At 39.9% G+C, this 23,480-nt stretch overlaps 1 protein-coding gene and 1 long non-coding RNA gene across 3 annotated transcripts in view; one reads left to right on the top strand and one right to left on the bottom strand.

Moving 5' to 3' along the window:
- Vcpip1 (valosin containing protein interacting protein 1) overlaps positions 1 to 12,242 on the bottom strand; it is a 37,174-nt gene extending 24,932 nt beyond the window's left edge. For both annotated transcript variants that reach the window (XM_069990838.1, XM_069990837.1), the window contains exon 1: positions 9,264 to 12,242. In XM_069990838.1, coding sequence (XP_069846939.1) covers positions 9,264 to 11,970 — 2,707 coding nt within the window. In that variant the 5' untranslated portion in view covers positions 11,971 to 12,242. The remainder of the gene's footprint in view (positions 1 to 9,263) is intronic.
- Positions 12,243 to 12,602: 360 nt separating this feature from the next.
- The window catches only part of LOC138805770 (uncharacterized), a 32,623-nt gene continuing 21,745 nt past the window's right edge, over positions 12,603 to 23,480 (top strand). Inside the window, exon 1 of the long non-coding RNA XR_011365640.1 lies at positions 12,603 to 12,729. This is a non-coding gene — a long non-coding RNA (uncharacterized lncRNA). The remainder of the gene's footprint in view (positions 12,730 to 23,480) is intronic.

Genomic DNA, 23,480 nt, shown 5'->3' on the forward strand with positions numbered 1-23,480 from the left:
GAAAACCTATAGCAAATATTATGTCAATGAATATTTTTCTTTTTTTTTTTTTTTTTGGTCCGGTTGTGGGGCCTGAACTCTGGGCCTGGACACTGTCCCTCAGCTCTTCAGCTCAAGGCTAGCACTCTACCACTTGAGCCACAGCGCCACTTCCTGCTTTTTTCTTTTTGCTTATGGGGTGCTGAGGAATCGAACCCAGGGCCTCAGGCATGCAAGGCAAGCGTTCTACCACTGAGCCACCTTCCCAGCCCCAGTCAATGAATATTTTTCTAAGTCTCCAATTAGTTTTACTTTAGATTCTCAACTATTTCTTCAAAATACAACTGTAAAACATTTCTAATCAATTTATTGTGTGTAAACAAAAAGTCTATACTACTGCCATTAAGTAATTTATTTGTACTTTGTCTTCTATGGATAGCCTATCTCCTATAGTCTTCAGTTCTACCTGAACAGTAGTTATATATGGCAACAGTATTATAGATCCTTTTCCCACTCATTTATCCAATTTTTTCTATTTGATAAGAAGTAATCTTTAATTTTTAAAATAGTTTGTTTTTAAGCCAGGCACCAATGGCTATGCCTATAATTCTAGCTACACAGGAGGTTGAGATGTGAGTATCACAGTTCTAAACCAGCATGGGTGGGAAAGTCCATGAAACTCTTATCTGGAAGTAGAACTGTGCCTCAAGTCATAGAGTATTAGCCTTGGGGGAAAAAAAAAGCAAAGAGACAATGCTCAGGCCTGGAGTTCAAGCTCCAGGACGCTCACAAACTAACTAACCAACTAGTGTATACTTGTAATTCCAGCTATTTAGGAGATGTAGGGAGAGATCATGTGTTTAGGACCAGCTTGGGAAAAGTTAGCAAGATTATCTCAAAAACAAAATGCAAACGAAAGAGCTGTGGGGGCAAAGTGCAAGTGGTAGAGTGCTGGCCTAGGAAGCACCATGCCCTGTGTTCAATTCCCAGAACTGCAAATTAGTTAATTTTAAAAGGTAGTTTTAAAAAGTAGTTATATATGGCAACAGTATTATAGATCCTTTTCCCACTCATTTACCCAATTTTTTCTATTTGATAAGAAGTAATCTTTAATTTTTAAAATAGTTTGTTTTTTAAGCCAGGCACCAATGGCTATGCCTATAATTCTAGCTACATAGGAGGCTGAGATCTGAGGATCACAGTTCAAAACCAGCCTTGGCAGGAAGAGTTCATGAGACTCATCTCCAATTAACCACCAAAAAGCCGAAGTGGAGCTGTAGCTCAAGTGGAAGAACAGTTTAGTCTTCAGCAAAAGCTCAAGGACATTGCCCAGGACCGAGTTAAGACACAGGACTAGCACAAAAAAAGATGTTTGTTTTTTAAAAAACAAAGTAAGTTTAAAAGGTCATCAGTCCAATTTTCTAATTTTAAATATTTTAAAAGGCAATTTGCAGGAAGGGATGGGGAGAAGGAGGGATAGAGGATGGTTAACAGGTATGTGGAAATGCAGTTCAACAGGAGGAACACCTTCTAATAGTCTTATAGAACAGTAGGATAACTATGGTTGACTACAATTTTTTTTGGGGGGGGAGAAGGTTGGGGTTTGTTGTTGTTGTTGTTGTTGTTATTGGAATTTGAACTCAGGGTCTATGCGTGCTAGGCAAATGCTCTTCTCTACCTGAGCCATATCTCTAGCCCCTAACTGTACAGTTTAAAATGGCTAGAGGAAATGGATGTGTGGCACAAGTGGTAGAGCACCAGTCTTGAGGAAAAAAGTGAAAAGCTAGATAGACACAGAGAGAAGGAGGGTGGTGGGACAGTCTACAGGCTAGTAGAGAGGATTTTAAGTGTTTCCAGCATAGGCAATGATATATGTCTGAGGTGACAGGTATGCCAATAACCCTATCTGATCATTACATATTGCACATAGGTATTAAAATGCCACATTGGACCTTATAAACACATATAGTTACTATGTCTCAATAAAAAATAAAAAGTATGGAGGCTGGGAAGGTGGCTTGGTGGTAGGCTTCTTGCTTTGCATGCATGAGGCCCTGGGTTCGATTCCTCAGCACCACATAAGAAGAAAAAGCAGGAAGTGACGCTGTGGCTCAAGTGGTAGAACGCTAGCGTTGAGCTGAAGAGCTGAGGGACAGCACCCAGGCCCAGAGTTCAGGCCCCACGACCAACAAAAATAAAAGTATAAAGCCAGGCACCAATGGCTATGCCTATAATTCTAGCTACACAAGAGGCTGATATGTGAGTATCACAGTTCTAAACCAGCATGGGTGGGAAAGTCCATGAAACTCTTATCTGGAAGTAGAACTGCCTCAAGTCATAGAGTATTAGCCTTGGAAAAAAAAAAAAAAAAGCAAAGAGACAATGCTCAGGCCTGGAGTTCAAGCTCCAGGACGCTCACAAACTAACTAACCAACTAGTGTATACTTGTAATTCCAGCTATTTAGGAGATGTAGGGAGAGATCATGTGTTTAGGACCAGCTTGGGAAAAGTTAGCAAGACTATCTCAAAAACAAAATGCAAACTAAAGAGCTGTGGGGACAAAGTGCAAGTGGTAGAGTGCTGGCCTAGGAAGCACCATGCCCTGTGTTCAATTCCCAGAACTGCAAATTAGTTAATTTTAAAAGGTAGTTTTAAAAAGTTTCTACTTTGCAATTTATGAAGCAAGGGAATAAAGTCCAAATGAAACAACTAGATGAAATACATTTTTCTCTGATGTTAATACTGTTTGTGTACAAAGGGTTCATTTTGTATGTCCATATAGGCACACAATGTACCTTAATCAAATTCACTCCTTCTGTCACTCTCCCTTATCCCATCTTCCTACTCCCCAAATCAAGCTCAACAAGCTTCACTGTTCCATTTGTACATAAAATATTTTGACTACATTTATCTTCCCTTATACCTGTCATGAGTACCTACCTCCCAGCGGGGACATGTTTTTAGACAAAATATATTTTAAAGCTCCAAAAGAAATACTTAAAATTAATTCTGAATTCAAGTAAAAATAAATTTAATGCATCTTAAATTCCAAAAATAATGAGTTATTCTAAATTTAAAGTATGAACCCAGCACTGTTACTACTAGAATTCCAAAGGTATTCATTTGCTGAAATGATTGTTGCCACATCTCCACTCTTTCTGTAGACCTCCCATCTAATTACTCATCTAACCCTCTATATGTCAAACCTTTGTGGGCGCCATTGGCTCAAACATGTAATCCTCATTATTCAGGAGGCTGAGATCTGAGGATCACAGTTCAAAGCCGGCTCCAGCAGCAAAGTCCATGAGACTTATCTCCAATTAACCACCAGAAAACTGGAAGGGGCGCTGTAGCTCAAGTGGTAGAGCGCTTGTCTTGAGCTGAAGAGCTGAGGGACAGTGCCCAGGCCCAGAGTTCAAGCCCACAACCGACAAAAAAAAAGATATGCCTGCTTATCTTATACTCAGTCCCATAAATGTATCTATTCATACAACTTTTAGTCACTATCAGTTAAAAAAAAGGACATATTTATACCACAATCATGCACATAAACCTAATTATGTATAAATATGCATAGACACAATAAACAAGCAAAGAATACAATATATCCAACCTGCTAATAATTATTTTCTCTGTAATGTTAACTACCGTATTTCATAGTATACATTTCTGAATTCTTTCCAATTTTAAACATCTTATAATTTAAAAAAAGAAAAATGAAATATATCAAATGGCTGATGATAAGGAATATAATTAATGTTTAATCTTCAAAGCATGATTATACAAAACCACTATTTACAATATATACATTTAGCTTTAAATGCACCTATGTGCATTTTTGTGGGGGGAGGGTGTCAGTCCTGGGGCCTGAACTCGGGCTGTCCTTCAACTGGGTGCTGTCCCTGACCTTTTTGCTCAAGACACCCATTTCAGCCACAACTCCACTTCTAGCTTTTTTGGTGGTTAATTGGAGGGAAGAGTTTCATTCACTGTCCTGATCAGGCTGGCTTTAAAGCATGATCCACAGTTCTCAGCCTCCTCAGGCTGAGAATTACAGGCTTAAGTCACCTACACCCAGCTTAATTTTACACATTCATTTTCATTGAACTTTATGACTACTCTCTCACTACAAATACGTAGCATATAAATAAATATGACTACCAGATGGCATATAAAGAATATACAAAAGCAGTACAACTATTTGAAAACTACCCTCATCTAGCATTCGAAAAAAAAAAAGGATGAAATAATATTTAGGACCAATATCATCCTAAAAAAATAACCATGAGTCTCAAGCATGATTCTAGAAAATCCTGAGACATTTGTGAACATCAAGAGGTATAATAGGGCTGGTGTTTTAACTCAGTAGTAGAATGCTTAGCACGTATTAAGCTTTGGGTTTAATGCAGACCACACACATAGACACACAATGAGGTATTATGAAAAAATACTACAGGATACACTTCAAGAAAGAAGGTATAAAAAGTATATCAAAATGAAATGTTTTCAACTTCTCAACCAGAGACCTTTGTAGTGATGTAAATATTACAAGTAGCTTAGTTAATTCCATGTAACTTTACACTGACAAATTATTTTTGTGTCTTTACCTCTTAAAAAAAACTTATATATTTAGTAAAGTAAGAAGAAAATAAATTAGCTGAGTATAGACAGTGAGTCATATACCACACAATACAAACTGGTCTACAAAAAAAATTAGCATCCTACCCTAAAAAGCCTGATTTGGAGTCATCTAGGTACTATTTAAATAATGAAGATGACAGTCTGCAAAAAATTAAGTTCAAGTCAGGCACTGGTGGCTCACACTTGTAATACTAGCTACTCAGGAGGCTGAGATCTGAGGATCGAGGTTCAAAGCCGGCCCCAGCAGGAAAGTCTGTGAGACTCTTATCTCCAATTAATCACCAGAAAACCAGAAGTGGTGCTGTGGTTCAAGTAGTAGAGCACTAGCTTTGAGCTGAAGAGCTCAGGACAGGACCCAGGCCCAGAGTTCAAGAAATACAACTGACAAAAAAAAAAAAATTAAGTTCAATACTTCTAGTGCTCTCAATAAAACAAATTTAAGGCCGGGCACCGGTGGCTCACGCCTGTAATCCTAGCCACTCAGGAGGCTGAGATCTGAGGATCGCGGTTCAAACCCAACCTGGGCAGGAAAGTCCGTAAGACTTATCTCCAATAAACCACTAGAAAACCGGAAGTGGCACTGTGGCTCAAGCCGTAGCACGCTCGCCTTGAGCTGAAGAGCACAAGGGCAGTGCCCAAGCCCAGAGTTCAAGCCCCATGACCGACCAAAAAAAAAAAAAAAAAGATTTAAAAAGATTTCAAACATTATAGAAAGAACACTGTTGTTCCATTTTCTGAGAGATATGATTCAAAGTGATTGTAACTAGTTACACAAATAGTCTGTACTGAACAAAAGATGATATAAATCATATATATATTTTATTTAATGAATGTGCTATTTAAAAGCAAAATAAGGGAAAGCCTTGGGTTCAACCTTCAGCAACCATTCTCCCTCAGAAAAACCTCCCAAAACTCAAAGGAATAAAAATACCAACACATTCTTGGTATTACATAGTGAGCCTATTTCATGAAGATACACAGTATCTCTGTCTGTGTGCACGTGTGCGCACGTGATATTTAATTGAATGAGTTTTCCCTTTTGTCAGTGCCAATACTGACTGGGCGCTGTCCCTCAGCTCTTCAGCTCAAGGCTAGCGCTCTACCACTTGAGCCATAGCACCACTTCCAGCTTTTTTTTTTTTTTTGCTTATGTGGTACTGAAGAATCAAACCCAGGGCCTCATGCATGCAACGCAAGCTCTCTACCACTGAGCCACCTTCCCAGCCCCTCACTCTACCATTTGAGACACAATTCAACTTACAGCTTTTTACTGACTGGTTAACTGGAAATGAAAGCCTCAGATTTGTCTGCCCAGGATGGCTTTGAACTACAGTCCTCAGATCTCACCTGCCTGAGTAGTGAAGATTACAGGCACTCAACCACTGGTGCCTGGCTTTTGAAAAGTTTTTCTAATATGTCATGTCAGTCATATTTTGAGGTTTTATATTTTTCATGACTATAGAAAGGAAAACTGACAGTGTGGTGATCCTGCAGGTAATTTTATGACAGGTGAGAGCTATATCTCATTCATCTTTGTACCTCCAGCAGTTTCAAGCTCACACCATATATTCGTTTTGCTGAAATAATCTATGTTCATTCATTTAGCAAACTCTTACTTGTACCTACTATGTGCAGGTCCTATACTAGATGATAAGGTATTCATTAATAAATTAAGCTATAGTGTCTACCTTTGTAGATCATTTTATAATCTTGGTGTGAGAGACAAACAACTGAAATGAATAAGATAATTAAATTTGTGATAGGTACTGTAAGGGAAATGAATAGGATACAACAAATCCTAAGTAGGGGAAGCCTACTTAGAATAGCCAACGTCTTTCAAATCTTTATGAGAATGAAAGGAATCTGATACTTAAACCAGAAAAAAACATTTGATAAGCTATCTTCTAAACATAAAGGCAGTTTAGCTCCTATTTAGTAATTCAAAAAGTAATTTTCCACTGAAATTTGCAATTTCCAAAATTTTCAATTTAGTGTAATTTTCCAGCCATCTCCAATCTAAATATTGCTAGTACCAAGCACTCTTTATATATGCTTGGGTGTATATACCTACCCTCAAACTGACACTTTTATAAACACACATTTATTAATAATATCTTCTAAGCCAGGCACTGGTAGCTCACGCCTGTGATCCTAGCTACCCAGAAGACTGAGATCTGAGGATTGCAGTTCAAAGCCAGCCCGGGCAGGAACATCCATGAGACTCTTATCTCCAATAAACCACTAGAAAACGGGAAATGGCGCTGTGGATCAAGCAGTAGAGCACTCACCTTGAGCTGAAGAGCACAGGGACAGAGCCCAGGCCCAGAGTTCAAGCCCCACGACCAATTAAAAAAAAAAAAAGAAAAAGAAAAAAAAGAATATCTTCTACATAATTCAAAATTAGAATTGAAGAAAATTAATATTTATAGAGGGCCAGCACTTACTGTATTAAACAGAAAGTTTTTCAAGAGCTATACTATAAAATTATCACATTTAACTCAAATTCTGTGGAAGTAGAAGGTATTTTTTCAATTGTGCATTTGTGAACAGCAACATTAAATATTAGAGGGAAAGATAAGAATAGAAAGACATTATTCTGGCTAACTCATTTCAGTCTGTAGTCTCTCTCAAACAGATCCAAGAAGCTCAAATCAAATTCAGAAAAGGAATTATAAACCAGAATTATGTTTTACTAATTTTCATTGTGAAATATATTATCATACTAATCATATTTCTAAGTACACAGATCCCAGCATGCCAAGGATACACAGCCTTTCAAGTGAACATAATCCTTATTTGCATCTGTACATAAAAATTTATTATTAGAAAGGTAAATATGCAAAAGAATAAATGTCTGATGAATATAGAATTGGATAAAGGTACTGAGATCTTTCAGAGTGGCCTTAGCCAGGACTGATTATATATTTCTGATCCATCAGCAAAGATTACCTTTCTAATTACCAGAATTATCAAGAAGTACAGATAATGTGTCTTTCTACTTTGTACAGCAGTGTGTAAACATTGCCAAATTCTCCTTTTCAACCTCTTTTTCAATGTTCAGTGCTGACCATCCATTCCATTTCTGCAGCTACAGCCTTTCTTTAGATATGTTAATGTCACCTATTGAATTCAATTAAAAAAATTTCAAAGTACCTTACAATGTGCTTGAGCACTATATTAGGTACCAAATATACAAAGTTAGAGCAGATACAAGCCACATCTCCAAGATTTCATCTCCTACTGAAGAAGACCTACCCTTTCTTGGGTTTTACCTGGGAGAGTGCCTATCTTTTAAAAATATCTTCTTTATTTATCTAATTTTATCCTTTCTGCAAGGGCATTAATTGTTCGAGCTCTAGAAATACTTTACCATTAATGGCCTTTACATACCAATTACAAGGAGTGCTTGTATAGAAGTAACTCAAGTTCTGGAGAGCTGAGGAGCTTGCCTGAAATCACAAGTTAATAAATAGTAGAGACAACATTCAAATTCTAGATCTTTCTGACTCCACAGATCACACAATTTTATCTCTATTCAGTCTCTACAAAGCAAAAAACTCTGAGATAGAGGAAAATGTGTAGTGCTAAAGACAGTTCCTCTAATTCAATGACCATGTCCAGCAAACTAAAATACAAAAATATCAAGTTACAAATTAGTTTAGTTTTAAAATCTCTTATTAACTACTAGGCCCCCAAATTTAGTAAGCCAGAAGTGAGTAATCTTCAACTCTTTGCTATTTAGTACTCTTTGAAAACAGAATCAACCCAGACCACCTATCTAGTTAAAAGCTGCAATCTCAACAAAAAAATATTTTTTATATATTAAATGTATTTATTTATACTTAATATACTTATCTAATACATTTAAATTTTACCTTATACCGTTAGATTTAGTAAAGCATACTGAAAAAATAAGAGTAAACGAAGAGTAAACAAAGTAAAATGTAGAATGTAAATGTAATGTAAAAATGTAAAAGGTGTACTACTGGACCACCCCAGATCATCTAAAGGTTTACATATTTAGTTGATAATATTTTCATTTATCCTGAACTATTGAAAAGAAGTACTTCTTAGCCTATTGTTCTGTTTCTTATTTTTCTCATTACAATCAATGACAGATCACTGAACAATGAAATTCTTAAACACAAATCCTAGGGTTCAAGTAAGAAAAATGTGACGAATTAGGAAAGGGAACAGGAAATGGAGAAGAGAGACTATTATTAAGCAGGAATGTATCAAGAATATAAACACCAGAAACTGAAAATCATTGAGCAGGAAATCCTGAAATCACATGAGAAGCAGGAAAATGAAATTTAAAAATAAATGAAAAAGGAGTAAAATGGAAACGCCCAACAAAGCTTGGAGAGGGAAAGGTCAATGAAAAAGCCTTTAGATACGTCTGTTTAATAAATTAAATAAGACACAATAAAATAATTCCGTGTCAGCTGAGTACTTTCACTTTGTAGTTATGTTTTCCTTAACATTTCCTCAATAATCACATGAACTTCTACTGCCAAAACATAATTTTCTCCTAAAATACATAATCAAGTATTTACAATGATCACAGATGTTTATTTCTTAACAAGAAAACAGTGCTTTCTATTCACAATTAATATATACCATCTGAAGTAAATTGATCTTACCCATTAACGTTGCCAAAAGACACAAGGAGTACATCTCTTTGTCAGTTTGCTCTAGAAGTTCTTTAGATGACAGTTTACCAGTAACAGCAATCTCCTCTTGGTTCACAGTGTGGGCTGAGTGTGCTGCAGCAGACTGACCACCTTCTGCTTTGCTTTTTAGAATATCTATTGTAATTCTGTCACCATGCTGTAAAGGAACAGGCTCCTTTTCCTTGCCTGCCTGTGGTGGCATTAACTCTTTAGGAGGAAAGCCATATCGAATGCACTGCAAATATGGAGGAATGTTGAATTCTCTGGCTATACTTTCCTGAAGTTCAAAAAAGGTTGTTGAAGACTTAAGTGTGACCATGGACTGTCGTCCATCATTAGTTGTTATCCGGATCTTCTTCTCCTTGGAAGTTGTAGGTGAATAGGGAGCCTTGGTAGGGGTAGCCGGTGCAGAGGATGGACCGTCACGAATGGCACTGGGAGAAACAGTCCTAGGTTGCCCTTTTTGTTCTTGTTTTAACTTTTCTGTTTTCCGTTTCTGCATTGCAGAAGCTTGCTCTGTAATATTATGTTGAATAGTTCTTTCAGTTTTACTCATGTTTAACTCTTCCTTGTGCAAAGTTTTTGTTTTCTGTCCAGTAAGAATAATTTTAGTAGGGAGCTGAGACTCTTCTTGTGGTTGCACATCTCCAACTCTTTGGGCATGAGCACCATCTATGTTTACAGGCGTATAATCATCAGGATTCTTTTTGGCAGTTTGATGCAATATAGTGTGGACAACTTTCTGAACTAGGATTTCACTCCCAAATTCACCTGGAAAGTGCTTGGTAACAAGTTTCATTGCAACATCATAAACATTACTATTCAAAGATTGATCACTTTCATATTGGAACCAATATACTGTTTCTCTGACCACTCTTCCTCCCCATTCCAAAGTAATAGGGAAAGCCTCTGGTAGATTGTCATACTCTTTACCATCCCAAAAGTGTTTGAATCCACAACCACATTTGCCACCAGTGGATCTAGAATTAGTTCTGTCTCCATCCAAATACACAATAGATCCATCTCCTCTGACCCTTCGCACAGATGAGCCATGGCACCAATTACAAGCTGTTAAATTGCTCAATCCATAGTCTGGTACCAGAATATCTTTCAATTGGTCATATGAGCAAACCAAATTGTTCAAAGGAAAGCTGTAATTTTTGTCAGGTCTCAGTTGTCCATGAGTACTTTTTGCCAGGTTATACAGTTTCCCTCCTGGAGCCAACCACTCTGGAGGAACATGAAGTTCAGAAAGGGCACCACAAAGCAAGCATTTGTGAAGGCGATTATCCATTACTGCTTTTTTAGCAGCTGCCGTTACTTCTTCAGGCTGAACTCCTATCACACCAGTCCTTCTGTAGAAATACTGATGGACATCAGCTACCAGACTAGGATGGATACCGTGTTTGTCCATAAAGACTTCTTCCATAGCAGCAACAAGTCTAAGTAAGTATTTATCTTGCAAACTTCTGTCTCCTCCAATAACACAACCACCATCCTCCTCAAGTTTGATATACTTCTTAATAAGATCTTGAGGCACACCCCATGCTTTCGGAAGCAAATTCATAGGCAATTTGGGCAAAGCAGCCCCTTTTATGCCTACTAGGGGAATATAATGGTTTCTACCAGAGCTACTCCACGCAATACAGATTGGTTTGTTCAAATGACCATCCCTTCCAGTACACTTCTCTGCGGGTATGAGCCCAGGCAGAAAGGTGGCTGAATAATCACCAGAGCTTCTCATACCGCTGAGGGAATCTAACAGGATTATAGGTCGATGTAACACATTAGCAAGGCCAAATATGTGGATGTTCCTCAGGCCTAAGGGCACACCCTCAGGTGGCACAAACAGGGGATCACATTCATTAATAATGTCCTCCCACTCGGCGGCATCAATAAAGTCATGGAACAGAGCTTGATATTGGGCCAGGTGCTGCTGAAAGTGCTGTTTGAGATTCTCTCTCAGGGCATGCCAGAAGAGTTCCCGGCCTACTAGGGCCCGAGACACAGCATGCACTAGGCAGTGTCCATCCCCATCCACATGCACTGGAATGAGGCATTCCTGACTTTTATTGGCCCGCTTGATATCCTCAAGAGTGTCATGCAAATAGAGGAGGCTCCCGGAACGGTCCTTGCCGTAGCCCACCGTGTTCACATGCTCTGGCTCTATGAGGAAGGCACGGTCGCCCAGTAAAGCGCAATCGAACAGTTCGCCCTGGTTCATGTCCCGGAGCAGCTTAGCCCGACCTGTCTGTTTGTCCATTCCATAGCGAGCCAATATGGGCGACAACAATTTACAGTGGTAGTTAGAGAGGCCCATCACCTTTACCAGTTCCGTGTTCTTCTTGGGCGCCCCCGTCACCCCGAGCAGCGCGTTCCGCAGCAGGTTGTGCAGTACTACGTCCGGGTCGGTCACCTCCTCCACCCCCTGCAGCTGGTGCTGCTCGTGCCGCTGTCCGCACTCGGTACACTCGATGCTGACAGAACCGGAGGCCGGGAAGAACAGGCGCGCCTGACACTTGGGATCCGGGCAGCTCCCGGAAAGGATTCTCCGGTCTCTCCTCTTGGAGAGCCCCCCTGGAGCGGCTGCCGCCGCCGCCACGGACGACGGACTGTGCGGAGCCTCGGGGGGAGGCGGCGGCGGCGGCAGCGGAGGCGGCGGCGGTGGCTGAGACATAGCTCTTGGCTCTTGAGTCTCGCTCCCGCGTCCCAAGCGTCCCTCAAAGGCTCATAACCCAGACCCCAACCGGCCCGACTCGATCCGGTCCAGGCCCAGCGCGAACTACTTTCCTTTCCCTACCAGCTCCTCCTCCTCTTCCTAAGCAAAAGCGGAAGCGCCGGACGTTGTTTCTCTTCTTACTTCTCCACTGCCGTAGCCGTTGCCCCGAACGTAACGGCCACCACCCCAGCCGCACTCACACTCACTCACTCTCGCTCTCTCCCTCAGCTACACTGATATACACGCCCTCACCGAGACCGCGCAGGCGCAGCTTCCGCTTTACCCTCTGGGAATTAGAGTCTTCCGGTCTCCCTATTGCCCATTAGGTATAGTGAAGTTTTCTGCCGAAAAGAACTACAAATACCATAATGCCAAGCGGTTCGGCGCCCGTGGAAAGGAGGAAGAGGAAGGCGATCGGCTGGGAGGACGAAAGGAAGATGGTGATTCGTGTGGCCTGCTGGGAATTGTAGTTTTAATTAGCCTTCCTTTGTCGTCTTAGCCACACTCTATGGCTCACGCGGAAGAGCCCAAGAGACCACATTTCCCAGAATGCCACGCGTCCCGTCCAGGAGTGCTCTCCCTCCCCTTCCCCCCCTGGGCTAAGGGGAGGATGAGGGGACGCTTGGTGAAAACAGAATTAAAGGCCGTAGGTGTTGAGGGTCTGAAGTTCACGACTACTAGAAGGGGAGGGGAGTGGAAAGGCTCTCAATGAAGGAGGTACCGTAAATAAACGTCCAGGGATATGGCGGGCCGGGAAAATGGATGGAATGGTCTACTCCAGGCCATAATATAGGTCATAATGTAGGGGGAGAGGGGATAGTCGGTTGGTTCTTGGGCTATCTCTTAAGGGTTTTTGTTTTGTTTTTTGCTTTTCTTCACTTCCTTATTCTCCTTCCGGTCAAGGTTCTTGGGCCACCTTTTCTGCCTTTTTCTCCTGCCTTAATGGTAATCGTCGAAGCGCCTTTTGGTTTCTAGTTCCATGTTTTTACAGTTTACAGTACAAAGAATATCTTGTATGTCCATAGAATTTAATACACAGACAGATTTTTTAAACTGTAAATTTCTTACAACCTTCCTACAGTCTGTAAGCTAGACTCTAATAAAGCGTTATCACTGCCAATTTGTACCTAATAATTGTATACAATGGTCTCCAAAAATGTGTTTGAAAGAGTAATCCTTCAAGTGTTATTTTCTCGCCAGTTTTCCCTCACCTATGCAAAAGTAATGCTAATATATCTTAATTATAGGATAGGTAATATTACTACTTTGAAGGTTTTTTTTTAAGTAAAGTTTTCTTCAAATAATTCAGGCAGGAAAACTTGTTTATTTTTACAATGACCTCTGACAGACGTTTGTAACTACATAGATTGGTCTTAGAACTGATTTTTAATTGGATTGCAAGTTAAGAAATTGAACATAATCTTTCTGACACCTGTGGTTGAGAAGGCCTAACTTGTAATGAAACTTTCAAGAAATTGAACATGGTCTCTCCCCCAACCCAAGGATGAAAAGATATACCTATAATGAAACTCTTATTTTTGTCAACAGACTGTAAGAATTGACTTTTTAAAGCATTGGAACAAATGAAACGACAGCAGTTGAAGTTCTAAAATTGTTATGCACTTTTATGTTATACAAATCTATATTCTCCTTATTGATGGTACATATTAAGATATACTTTTTTTTGTTGTTTTTGGGCATGGGCTTGAACTCTGGACCTCGGCACTGTCCCTTTGCTCTTCAGCTCAAGGGTAGTGCTCTACCACTGAGCCACAGCGCTACTTCCTGATGGTACATATTAAGAGTGAAGTAGGTTTTTAAAAATTGTACCTGTATGCCTCATTCCAAAATGTGCCTTCAAAAATGGCCACTTTCCACCCCACTGAAGAAAAGAGAAGCCTTTCTCTCGTTTGAAACATTAAATATACTTGACTGACTCACTTTTCAATTCTTCATGTGGAACCTTGATTTGTTGGAAGTTATTCTTTCCTAAAATCCCCATACTTCCTCTTCCAAATTTTATGCTTGCTTAAAATTAATTATACATAATTAACCTTTTTCCCCCCCTGTACCAGTACTGGCATTGAATTCAGGTCTTTGAACTCTCACTTGGCTTTTTCAATCAAAGCTGGCACTCTATAGCTTGAGCCATGTCTCCAGATAGAAAAAAAGAAATTACAAATACTATGGAAATTTATTGAGGGCTTACTCTATAGGGCAGGTGGGCTTTGGTATATTAATATTTCAAGCTTTCCTGTAAGATAGGTAGACAGTCTTTATTTTACAAATTACATTTACCTCCAAATGGTTAACATTAATGTCCTTTTCATTACCACCCAGCAAGTAAGTAGCAGCACTGGGCTTCAAAGCAAGGTTTTCTTTGTTTGGCACTCACTCTTGCCACTGTATCACAGCAGCTTAGTAACTCCAGCCAAGAAGTGAGTATAAATTGGTAGCTAATGGCTAACCATGGCTTTGATGTGTTTTTGTTAGGCCACCAGCAATTTTACTTTGTTTTTATTTTAATGTAGATGTTTTGGTCAGTAGCCAGCACTTCACACTTGAAGGTGTTAGATTAGTCCATTTTGAGATAGGTTAACTGCCTGGCCCCAGAAACTCATTTCCATACCAGGCAATAACTGGTTTTTTCTATTATTTTTCTTTTTTTTGTTTTTTTTCTTTGGTCGGTTGTGGGGCCTGAACTCTGGGCCTGGGCACTATCCCTCAGCATTTCAGCTCAAGGCTAGTGCTCTACCACTTGAGCCACAGCGTCACTTTCGGCTTTTTCTGCTTCTGTGGTGCTGAGGAATTGAACCCAGGGCCTCATGCATGCAAGGCAAGCACTCTACCACTGAGCCACCTTCCCAGTCCGATTTTTTTTTTCCTTTTTGATGGTACTCACAGTCTCACATTTACTAAGAGGCTTTTTCTGCCCCTAGAGCACCATCCTCTTAAAAGGCTCATGGGAAGTGTAGCTAAAGTGGTAGCCAACCTCTGCAAAGAAAACCAACCAAGACACCAAGGCCCTGAGTTTAACCCCAGTACTGGCAAGGAGAAAAAAAGGCTCATGGATTACGCAGAAGGTTGATGTAGGAGTATTTCAAGTTTGAGACAAATCTAAGCTACAGTGTAAGTTGGAGGCCAACCTTGCCTACAGTGCAAGACTATCTCAAAAGGAGAAGAAAAGGAAGGGAGGGAGGGAGGGAAGGAAAAAATACCCAAGTGTGGAAGAAGGACTTTAATGAACAAGAATTGTATTTAGGGAGAAATACTGGTAGTATTTATCTTTGTATAAAGATGAGAGGTGTATATACAGAGCTGATGCAGATTATTCCTTCACATAGAAGTTCTAAAACTTTAGCAAGCATGAGAATCACATGAAAGGCATGCAAAATCATAGATTGCTGTATGGCACACCCAGATGAGTATGTCTCATTACAATTTACATTTCTATCAGGTTCCTGGTTGCTGCTACTAGTCCAAAGATCACACTTTGAGACTTGCTTAACAAATTGTCAGCACTTCAAGGAAAGATCTTGTTAATGTGTTTCTCTTGTTTTAAACACAGAAAGAATTGATTGTCTTAGACTGTTTAGAAAACAAGTTTTAAAAAAAACCTAAAATACCTGTTATCAATTAAGGTTACAATTACTAATGTTTTTGCTAATACACTCAGGCTCTTTAAGTAAATGAATACATAGTACGATCAGAATTGCAGCTGAAAACTGGTGGCTCATGCCTATAATCCTAGCTACTCAGGAGTCTGAGATCTGAGGATTGCAATGCAAAGCTTGCCAAGGCAGTGAGACTTTTATATCTAATTAGCCATCAAAAATGCTGAAAGTGGAACTATGGTTCATGTGGTAGAACTCTAGCCTTGAGCACAAAGCACAAAGTGTACAAGCCCTGCGTTCAAGCTGCAGGACCAACACAAAAAAGAAGGAAGGAAGGAAAAAGAAAGGAGAAAGGAAGGAAAGGGAAGGGAAAGGAAGGGGGAGGGAGGGAAAAAGAAAAGAAAGAGAAAGGAAGGAAGAAAAAAGAAAAAGAAAGGAAGGAGGGGCTGGGAAGGTAGCTCAGCGATAGAGCGCTTGCCTTGCATGCATGAGGCCCTGAGTTCGATTCCTCAGCACCACATAAGCAAAAAGCCAGAAGTGGCGCTGTGGCTCAATTGAGTGGTAGAGCGCTAGCCTTGAGCTGAAGAGCTGAGGGACAGCGCCCAGGCCCAGAGTTCAGGCCCCATGACCGGACCCCCCTCCCCCCCCCAAAAAAAAAGAAAGGAAGGAAGGAAGGAAGGTAAAGAAAGCAAGCTCAGGGACAGCACCCAGGCCCTGATTCAAGCCCCAACACTGACACCCCCCCAAAAAAAAAGAGAAAAAGAAAGAAAGAAAGAAAGAAAGAAAGAAAGAAAGAAAGAAAGAAAGAAAGAAAGAAAGAAAGAAAGAAACAGAAAAAGAAAGGGGAAAAAAATTGTAAGAAAATTTAAGGCCCAGAGAAATGTTAATGTCCAACCATTTAATGACACTTTTTTGTTTTGTTTTGCATTTTTAATATTAAGCATTTCCTAAGCTACAAAAAAATCAGTGTTTTCTAAACTAAAAAAAAAAAAAAGAAGGGGCTGGGAAGGTGGCTCAGTGGTAGAGCGCTTGCCTTGCATGCCTGAGGCCCTGGGTTTGATTCCTCAGCACCACATAAGCAAAAAGAAAAAAAAAGCCGGAAGTGGCGCTGTGGCTCAAGTGGTAGAGCGCTAGCCTTGAGCTGAAGAGCTGAGGGACAGCGCCCAGGCCCAGAGTTCAGGCCCCACAACTGGACCCCCCCCCCAAGGTCTTTTTATGTATTTTCTTAATCTAATATAATACCCTTATGAGTGAGCTGCTGGTAATATCATTCCTGTTTGGAAGGTGAAGAAGCTGAGGGACATAGAGCCTAGTAACCTGTTTGGGGTCTCACTGCTCATAAGTACCATCAATAGGATCTACAAGGCAATCTCTTTGGAGCCTGTGCACCTAACCATGGTACTGTACTGGCTCTTTGACTGTACATAATGTTTTTAATCTGTATTGCTTCATCACATCATGAACAGAATTGCTATTATTGTCTTGTTCAACTGTAAATTAAAGCCTATCTTCTTTTCAAATAGTTCAAACATTTAGGCTGGAGGCATAGCGTAAGTGGTACAACACATGTTTAACAAGCCTGAGTCTCTGAGTTCAAAATCCCATGTCACTTTGCCCCAATAAAGAAAACAAAACAACAATAGGACTGGCTGTGAGCATAGCTGAAGAAGTAGAGAGCCTGCTTAAATAGGGATACAGGTTGACCCATTGTAACAGTGAGATGTACAAGATGCTATGTAGTTGTAGTTGTGGAGGTAGGAGGGAAGAGAGAGTAGGGGAGAAACAAAGGAGGAGATAACAATGCTTAATAGGAAATGTACTCATTACTTTGCTCATGTAGCTGTAACCCCTCTGTACAGTATTTTTACAATAAAAAAAGTATTTTAAAAAAATAAAAAATAATTTTTTTAAAAAAGCCAGCCCAGACAGGAAAGTCTGTGAGACTCTAATCTCCTTTAAACCACCAGAAAACTGGAAGTGACACTGTGGCTCAAGTGGTAGAGCACTTGCCTTGAGCTGAAGAGGGACAGCACCCAGGCCCAGAGTCAAGACCCGTGACTGACCAAAAGAAAAAAAAAAGGGGGAGGAAAAAGAACTGTCTTCAGTGATATGAGGAAAATGTCATGATTGTATGGTCCGAAATGGAGGCCGTAGCCACATGTGGCTGGTACAACTGGGGTTTGTTGATTTTAACTAATTTTAATTAAATGTAGCCATATATAACTAGCACAGATTCAGGTCCTTAAAGGTCACATTAAAAACATCCTAGAGTCGGGTGCAGGTGGCTCACCCCTGTAATCCTAGGTACTCAGGCGGCTGAGATCTGAGGATCATGGCTTATGGTCATGATCATGAATCATGAATCATGGCTCAAGGCCAGCCCAGGCAAAGTAATCCATGAAACTCATAAAAGCCAAAAGTGGAGTTGTGGCTCAAGTGGTAGAGTGCTAGCCTTGAGGGGGAAAAAAAAAGTTCTGGGACAGTGCCCAGGCTCAAAAATGAACTAAGTAAAAATAACTAGATAAATACATTGAGTTCCTGAACTAGGAATTTCACCTATCTCTCTTTAAAGTATACCCACTGCTGTTTTCTAAGATAGTAATCACTATAACATGCATGACCTATATGATCCAGCAGCTCCTCACTGCTAGTATTTCCCTATAACATCCAAGTGCATTTCTGTCTCAGGGCCTTTGCACTGCTCTTCTGCCTAGAAAACTTTTCCCAGAAGAATTCATGTATGTATCTGTTCCAGACTGAGTTCCAGGGAGCTGTCTTGTCTAAGCAGCTTCTAAAACAGCAGTTTTATCCTTTTCTCCCTCATCCCACTCATTTTCTGAACATCTGTGATCATTATCTGAAGTTATATAATTACTTGTCTGTTGTCCTCCTTCCCCACTAAGACTGTAACTAAAGCTGTTCATAAGGGCAGACAGTTAATTGTTGGATTCCTGTGCCAGGTACATAATACACTCAATAAATATTGTTGAATGAATGGTTGTCATCTATGGCATCTATGGTGTGTCTCAATCCAAGATCCAAATGTTAAGTTCCTTCAAGAAGCCATAATTCTCTGCTAGAACTTCTTTAATATTGTGTTATATTCCTTCTTTCTTTCTTCCTTTCTTTCTTTCTTTTTCTTTCTTTCTCTTTCTTTCATTCTTTCATTCTTTCTTTCATTCTTTCTCTCTCTCTTCCTTTCTTTCTTTCTCTCTCTCTCTTCCTTTCTTTCTTTCTCTCTCTTCCTTTCTTCCTTTCTTCCTTTCTTTCTTTCTTTCTTTCTTTCTTTCTTTCTTTCTTTCTTTCTTTCTTTCTTTCTTTGTTTCTTTCTTTCTTTCTTTCTTTCATCAGTTGTGGGGCTTGAATTCTGGGCCTGGGTGCTGTCTCTGAGCTCTTCAGCTCAAGGTGAGCACTCTACCACTTGAGCCACAGCAACACTTCCAGTTTTCTGGTGGTTAATTGGAGATAGGAGGCTCACAGACTTTCCTTCCCCGGGCTGGCTTTGAACCATGATCCTCAGATCTCAGCCTCCTGAGTAGCTAGGATTACAGGCATAAGCCACTGGCACCTGGCTTTATATTCTGTCTTGATTACTTAGTTTTTGTATTATATTTAATGCTAGTCTAAAGCATTTATGATTGTCTGGATGAGCACTCTAAAGCATATAGTTTTGAGTGCTTGAGTTCACATTGCGCTTAGGATTTTGGATCAGTTGGTAGAAAACTGCATAAAGGTTTCATAGTCATTGTAATAAAGGCGTTTGGAGAATAAAAGCCTTACATGTTTGATAGCTGGATGTGGCAAATTCAGCCAGCAGTGTAACTATCAGTGCCTTTTTCCCTTATTAAAAAGGAAATTGCAGGGCTGGGAAGGTGGATCAGTGGTAGAGCGCTTGCCTTGCATGCATGAGGCCCTGGGTTCGATTCCTCAGCACCACATAAGCAAAAAGAAAAAAGCCGGAAGTGGCACTGTGGCTCAAGTGGTAGAGCACTAGCCTTGAGCTGAAGAGCTGAGGGACAGTGCCCAGGCCCAGAGTTCAGGCCCCACGACTGGACCCCCCCAAAAAAATAAATAAATAAAAAGGAAATTGCACAGAGCATGCATTCATACATATACCTATATTCATAACAACCTTGTTGTTGCAAATGAAGAGGTAATAAAAGAGAAAGTATTTGTTGATTCTCAACAATTACCTTATTCAGATTTCAAATACCCCAAAATACTTTGCACATGTGTGTGTGTGTGTGTGTGTGTGTGAGCATGAATAGGTGTGTTTGTGTGTGTGTGTGTGTGTGTGTGTGTGTGTGTGTGTGTGTGTGTGTGTGTGTGTGTGTGTGTGTGTGTGTGTGTGTGTGTGTGTGTGTGTGTGTGTGTGTGTGTGTGTGTGTGTGTTGGCCCTGGACCTTGAACTGGAACTCAGGGTTTGGGCCCTGGTCCTGAGCTTTTTTGCTTAATGCTAGTGTTCTACTAGTTGATGGTTAATTGGAAGTCAGATTTTAACAGATGCTCCAGCCCATTCTGGCTTTGAACCATCATCTTTAGATCTCAGCCTCCTGAGTAGCTAGGATTACAAGTGTGAACTACCGGTGCTCTACAAAAATACTTTATTTTAAAGTAAGACTGCTTTACAGAATCATCAGGTGACATTTAAATAAAATTGACATTCCAGGATTTTATAGTGGCAGGATTCTTAGTAGAATACAACATGTACTGAGTATAGTGCCTCAGTTTTATAATCTTAGCTATTTGGAAGGCAAAAAATTGGTGAATACCTTTTGAGGTCGGGCAGACACAAAAGTTTATGAGAGTCCATCTCAAGAAATGGCTGGGTACAGTGGTGCACACCTGTCATCCCAGCTGCAGTAGAAGCACAGTGGCTGGCCATGCCTATCATTCCCAGTAACAGGGGCATGCCCACGTTGGAGGATGGCAGCCCAGTCCTGTCCTGGCATAACTCAAAAACAACCAATGTAAAAAAAGGCTAGAAGCATGGTTCAAGCAAGTAGCTGAAATTTTGGTACCACTAAATAAATAAATAATAAGTGATATGCTTTTGAACTAGCAATAAAAGACCTAGAAGTTACTAATACAACACATTTGTACAAATGTGTGTTATTTACACTGGTATTTTTAAGCATACAGACATATAGCCAGGCACCAGAGGCTCATGCCTGTAATCCTGGCTACTCAGGAGGCTGAAATCTGAGCTTCACAGTTCAAAGCTAGGCAGGGTAAGAAAGTTCATGAGACTCTTACCTTCAATTAACCACCAAAAAGCCAGAAGTGGAGCTGTAGCTCAAGTGGTAGAGTGCTAGCCTTGAGATAAAAAGTTCAGGGACAGCACCCAGGCCCTGAGTTCAAGCCCCAGGACCAGCACACAAAATAAAACCAAAAACATACATTTAATAATAAAATAGGAAGTTGAGGTTTATTTTATTTTTTAAACAGGGTCTTGCTGTGTAGGCCATGTTATCCTTAATTTGATCCTCCTGCCTTCACCTCCTAAGTGTGCCACCACAACCGAAACAAAGTTGAATCCTAATAAACCTAATCTTATAATTAAATTAACACTAATTTCAAATTGCAAGTCCAAATAATGTCATGGAGTAGGAGAATGCTTATCATAATTATATTACCATTGCCTCTTCCTTCCTTTTTTTCTTAGAACCTAAAGGGTACTTTTACAATGAGAAAAAGTAACATTTAAGTGTCTAGTCAAGCACTTAAGCACCTGTATTTTTCCAGTAACAGTTCTGAGTGTTTATATGGAAGATTTCCCTCTCGTTCTAAGCCAGTTAGCTCTGTTCCTTAAAACGCAGTCTAATTCTTTTTGTTAGTATAACATAAAAATCAGAAAAACCCTGACACCCTGTTTTGTTTTTCTTCCCACCACACTTTTTGTTTCTTTTCATAGGTGTGAGGCTTATTCTGAACTACCCATTTCCTCTTTTATTTTTTTAACTTTTGTGGTGTTGAGGGTCAGACCAAGGACCTTACACATGCTAGGCACATGTTCCACCACTTAGCTACATCCCAGCCCTTTTTTGTATCTATAGTTGCATGAGTCATATTTTAATAAGAAAAGAGCAAAACTACAAGCCTTCATGCTTTTTTCTTTTTGGTCAGTTGTGGGGCTTGAACTCTGAGCCTGGGCACTGTCCCTGAGCTCTTCAGCTCAAGGCAAGTGCTCTACCACTTGAGCCACAGCACCACTTCCAGTTTTCTGGTGGTTTATTGGAGATAAGAATCTCACTTTCCTGCCCCGTTGGCTTTGAACCAAGATCCTAGTATTACAGGTGTGAGCCACCAGTGCCTGCCCCTTCATACACTTTTTTACCTGCAGATCATCCTCATAAATCCTTTCGTATTATTGTAAGATATAAGTGCATCGTAGTAATGATGTGTGAGAATCTGAATTCAAGGCCATCACAAATAGTTTTTATTTTGATGGGCAGTTGTTTATTGGGGGAAGCTGTGTGTATACTAAATTACACCATCAGCACTAGGTGTCAATAAGTCACATCAGAGAATGCTTCAGAAGTTAAGCAGGGATAAATGCATGGTACATCCTTCACAGAGGCACCTCTCACACAGCATTTTCCTATTCATATACTAACCTCCACGTGGTCTGGCACTTGGATTTGGCAGTGTATACAACATGAATTCTATGGGTATTAATAGACATCAGATTGAAGGAAAGGTTTGGGTTTTTTTCTTTTTTGTTGATTGTGGGGCTTGAACTCATTGCCTGGGTGCTGTTCCTGAGCTTTTTTTGTTCAAGGCTAGCACTATCACACTTTGAGCCACAGCACCTTTTTCCAGTTTTCTGGTGGTTTATTGGAGATAGGAGTCTCACAGAGTCTCCTGCCCTGGCTGGCTTTGAACCACTATTCTTAGATCTCAGCCTCCTGAGTAGCTAGGATGACAGACTTGAGCCATTAGTGCCCAGTGAAGGAATTTTTTTTTCAAATGTAAGCTAGTTTTATTTTTTTTCCACTGGAGGAGTTCTGACCATTTTTTGTGCTTGATGACATTTTGACTTCACAAAGAACAACAGGGATGACTCCAGGATGTCTAATGACAGGAGTCTGTCCGGAGTCTGCTTTGAGCATAAAACGTTTTAGAAGTTATAATAGCTTGGTTTACATGTTTTATTTGGACTGTGTATTTAGTAGTGATCTGAGGGTGCTGAGAGATAGAGATAATAGAGGTTATTAATGCTCTAAGCCATCTCATGTCACTAGTACTTGTAAGTAGCATTTCCATATTTCTCTGAATAACTTTGAGTCTTTATCTTACTGAGATGAAATATCTGAGGCTAGGTAACTTTATAGAGCTGGAATCTTAAGGACTTTTCTGAGAGGGCTTGCCTCATGTCAATCTAGATCTTGGCCTCTCGGGTTGCTAATATTACAGGCATGGACCACCAGCACTTAACTGAATATGTATCGTTAATAAAATATAGAGAACTGCCAGGCACCACTGACAGTATATGAATATACGTATGTGTTTACATATATGAGGATAGCTATATGTGTATGTGTATGAGGAAGAGAGAGGAGAGAGAACATTTAATGTGGTATACTATACATTAAGAAACATTGTTTAAAATATAATTTAATGAAAAATTTATAGTGCTTTTTTATTATAGTGTTTACTCCTAAAGAAACAAGAAATATGTGGAAAGATTTTTCTATTGTTTATACTGATAATATTGAAAATGATGAGGGTCTGCTTAAATTAATCATGATATTTCTATGAGATACCTCTCAGTAATTAAAATGATGTTGCAGAGAGAAAAATGTTGAGTACTTTTAATAACTCACTATATTAATAAGCATCTTAATTAATTGT

This window comes from Dipodomys merriami, unplaced genomic scaffold, assembly GCF_024711535.1.
Source record: "Dipodomys merriami isolate MVZ:Mamm:240054 unplaced genomic scaffold, mDipMer1.0.p SCAF_4, whole genome shotgun sequence".
NCBI classification, from domain to species: Eukaryota; Metazoa; Chordata; class Mammalia; order Rodentia; family Heteromyidae; genus Dipodomys; species Dipodomys merriami.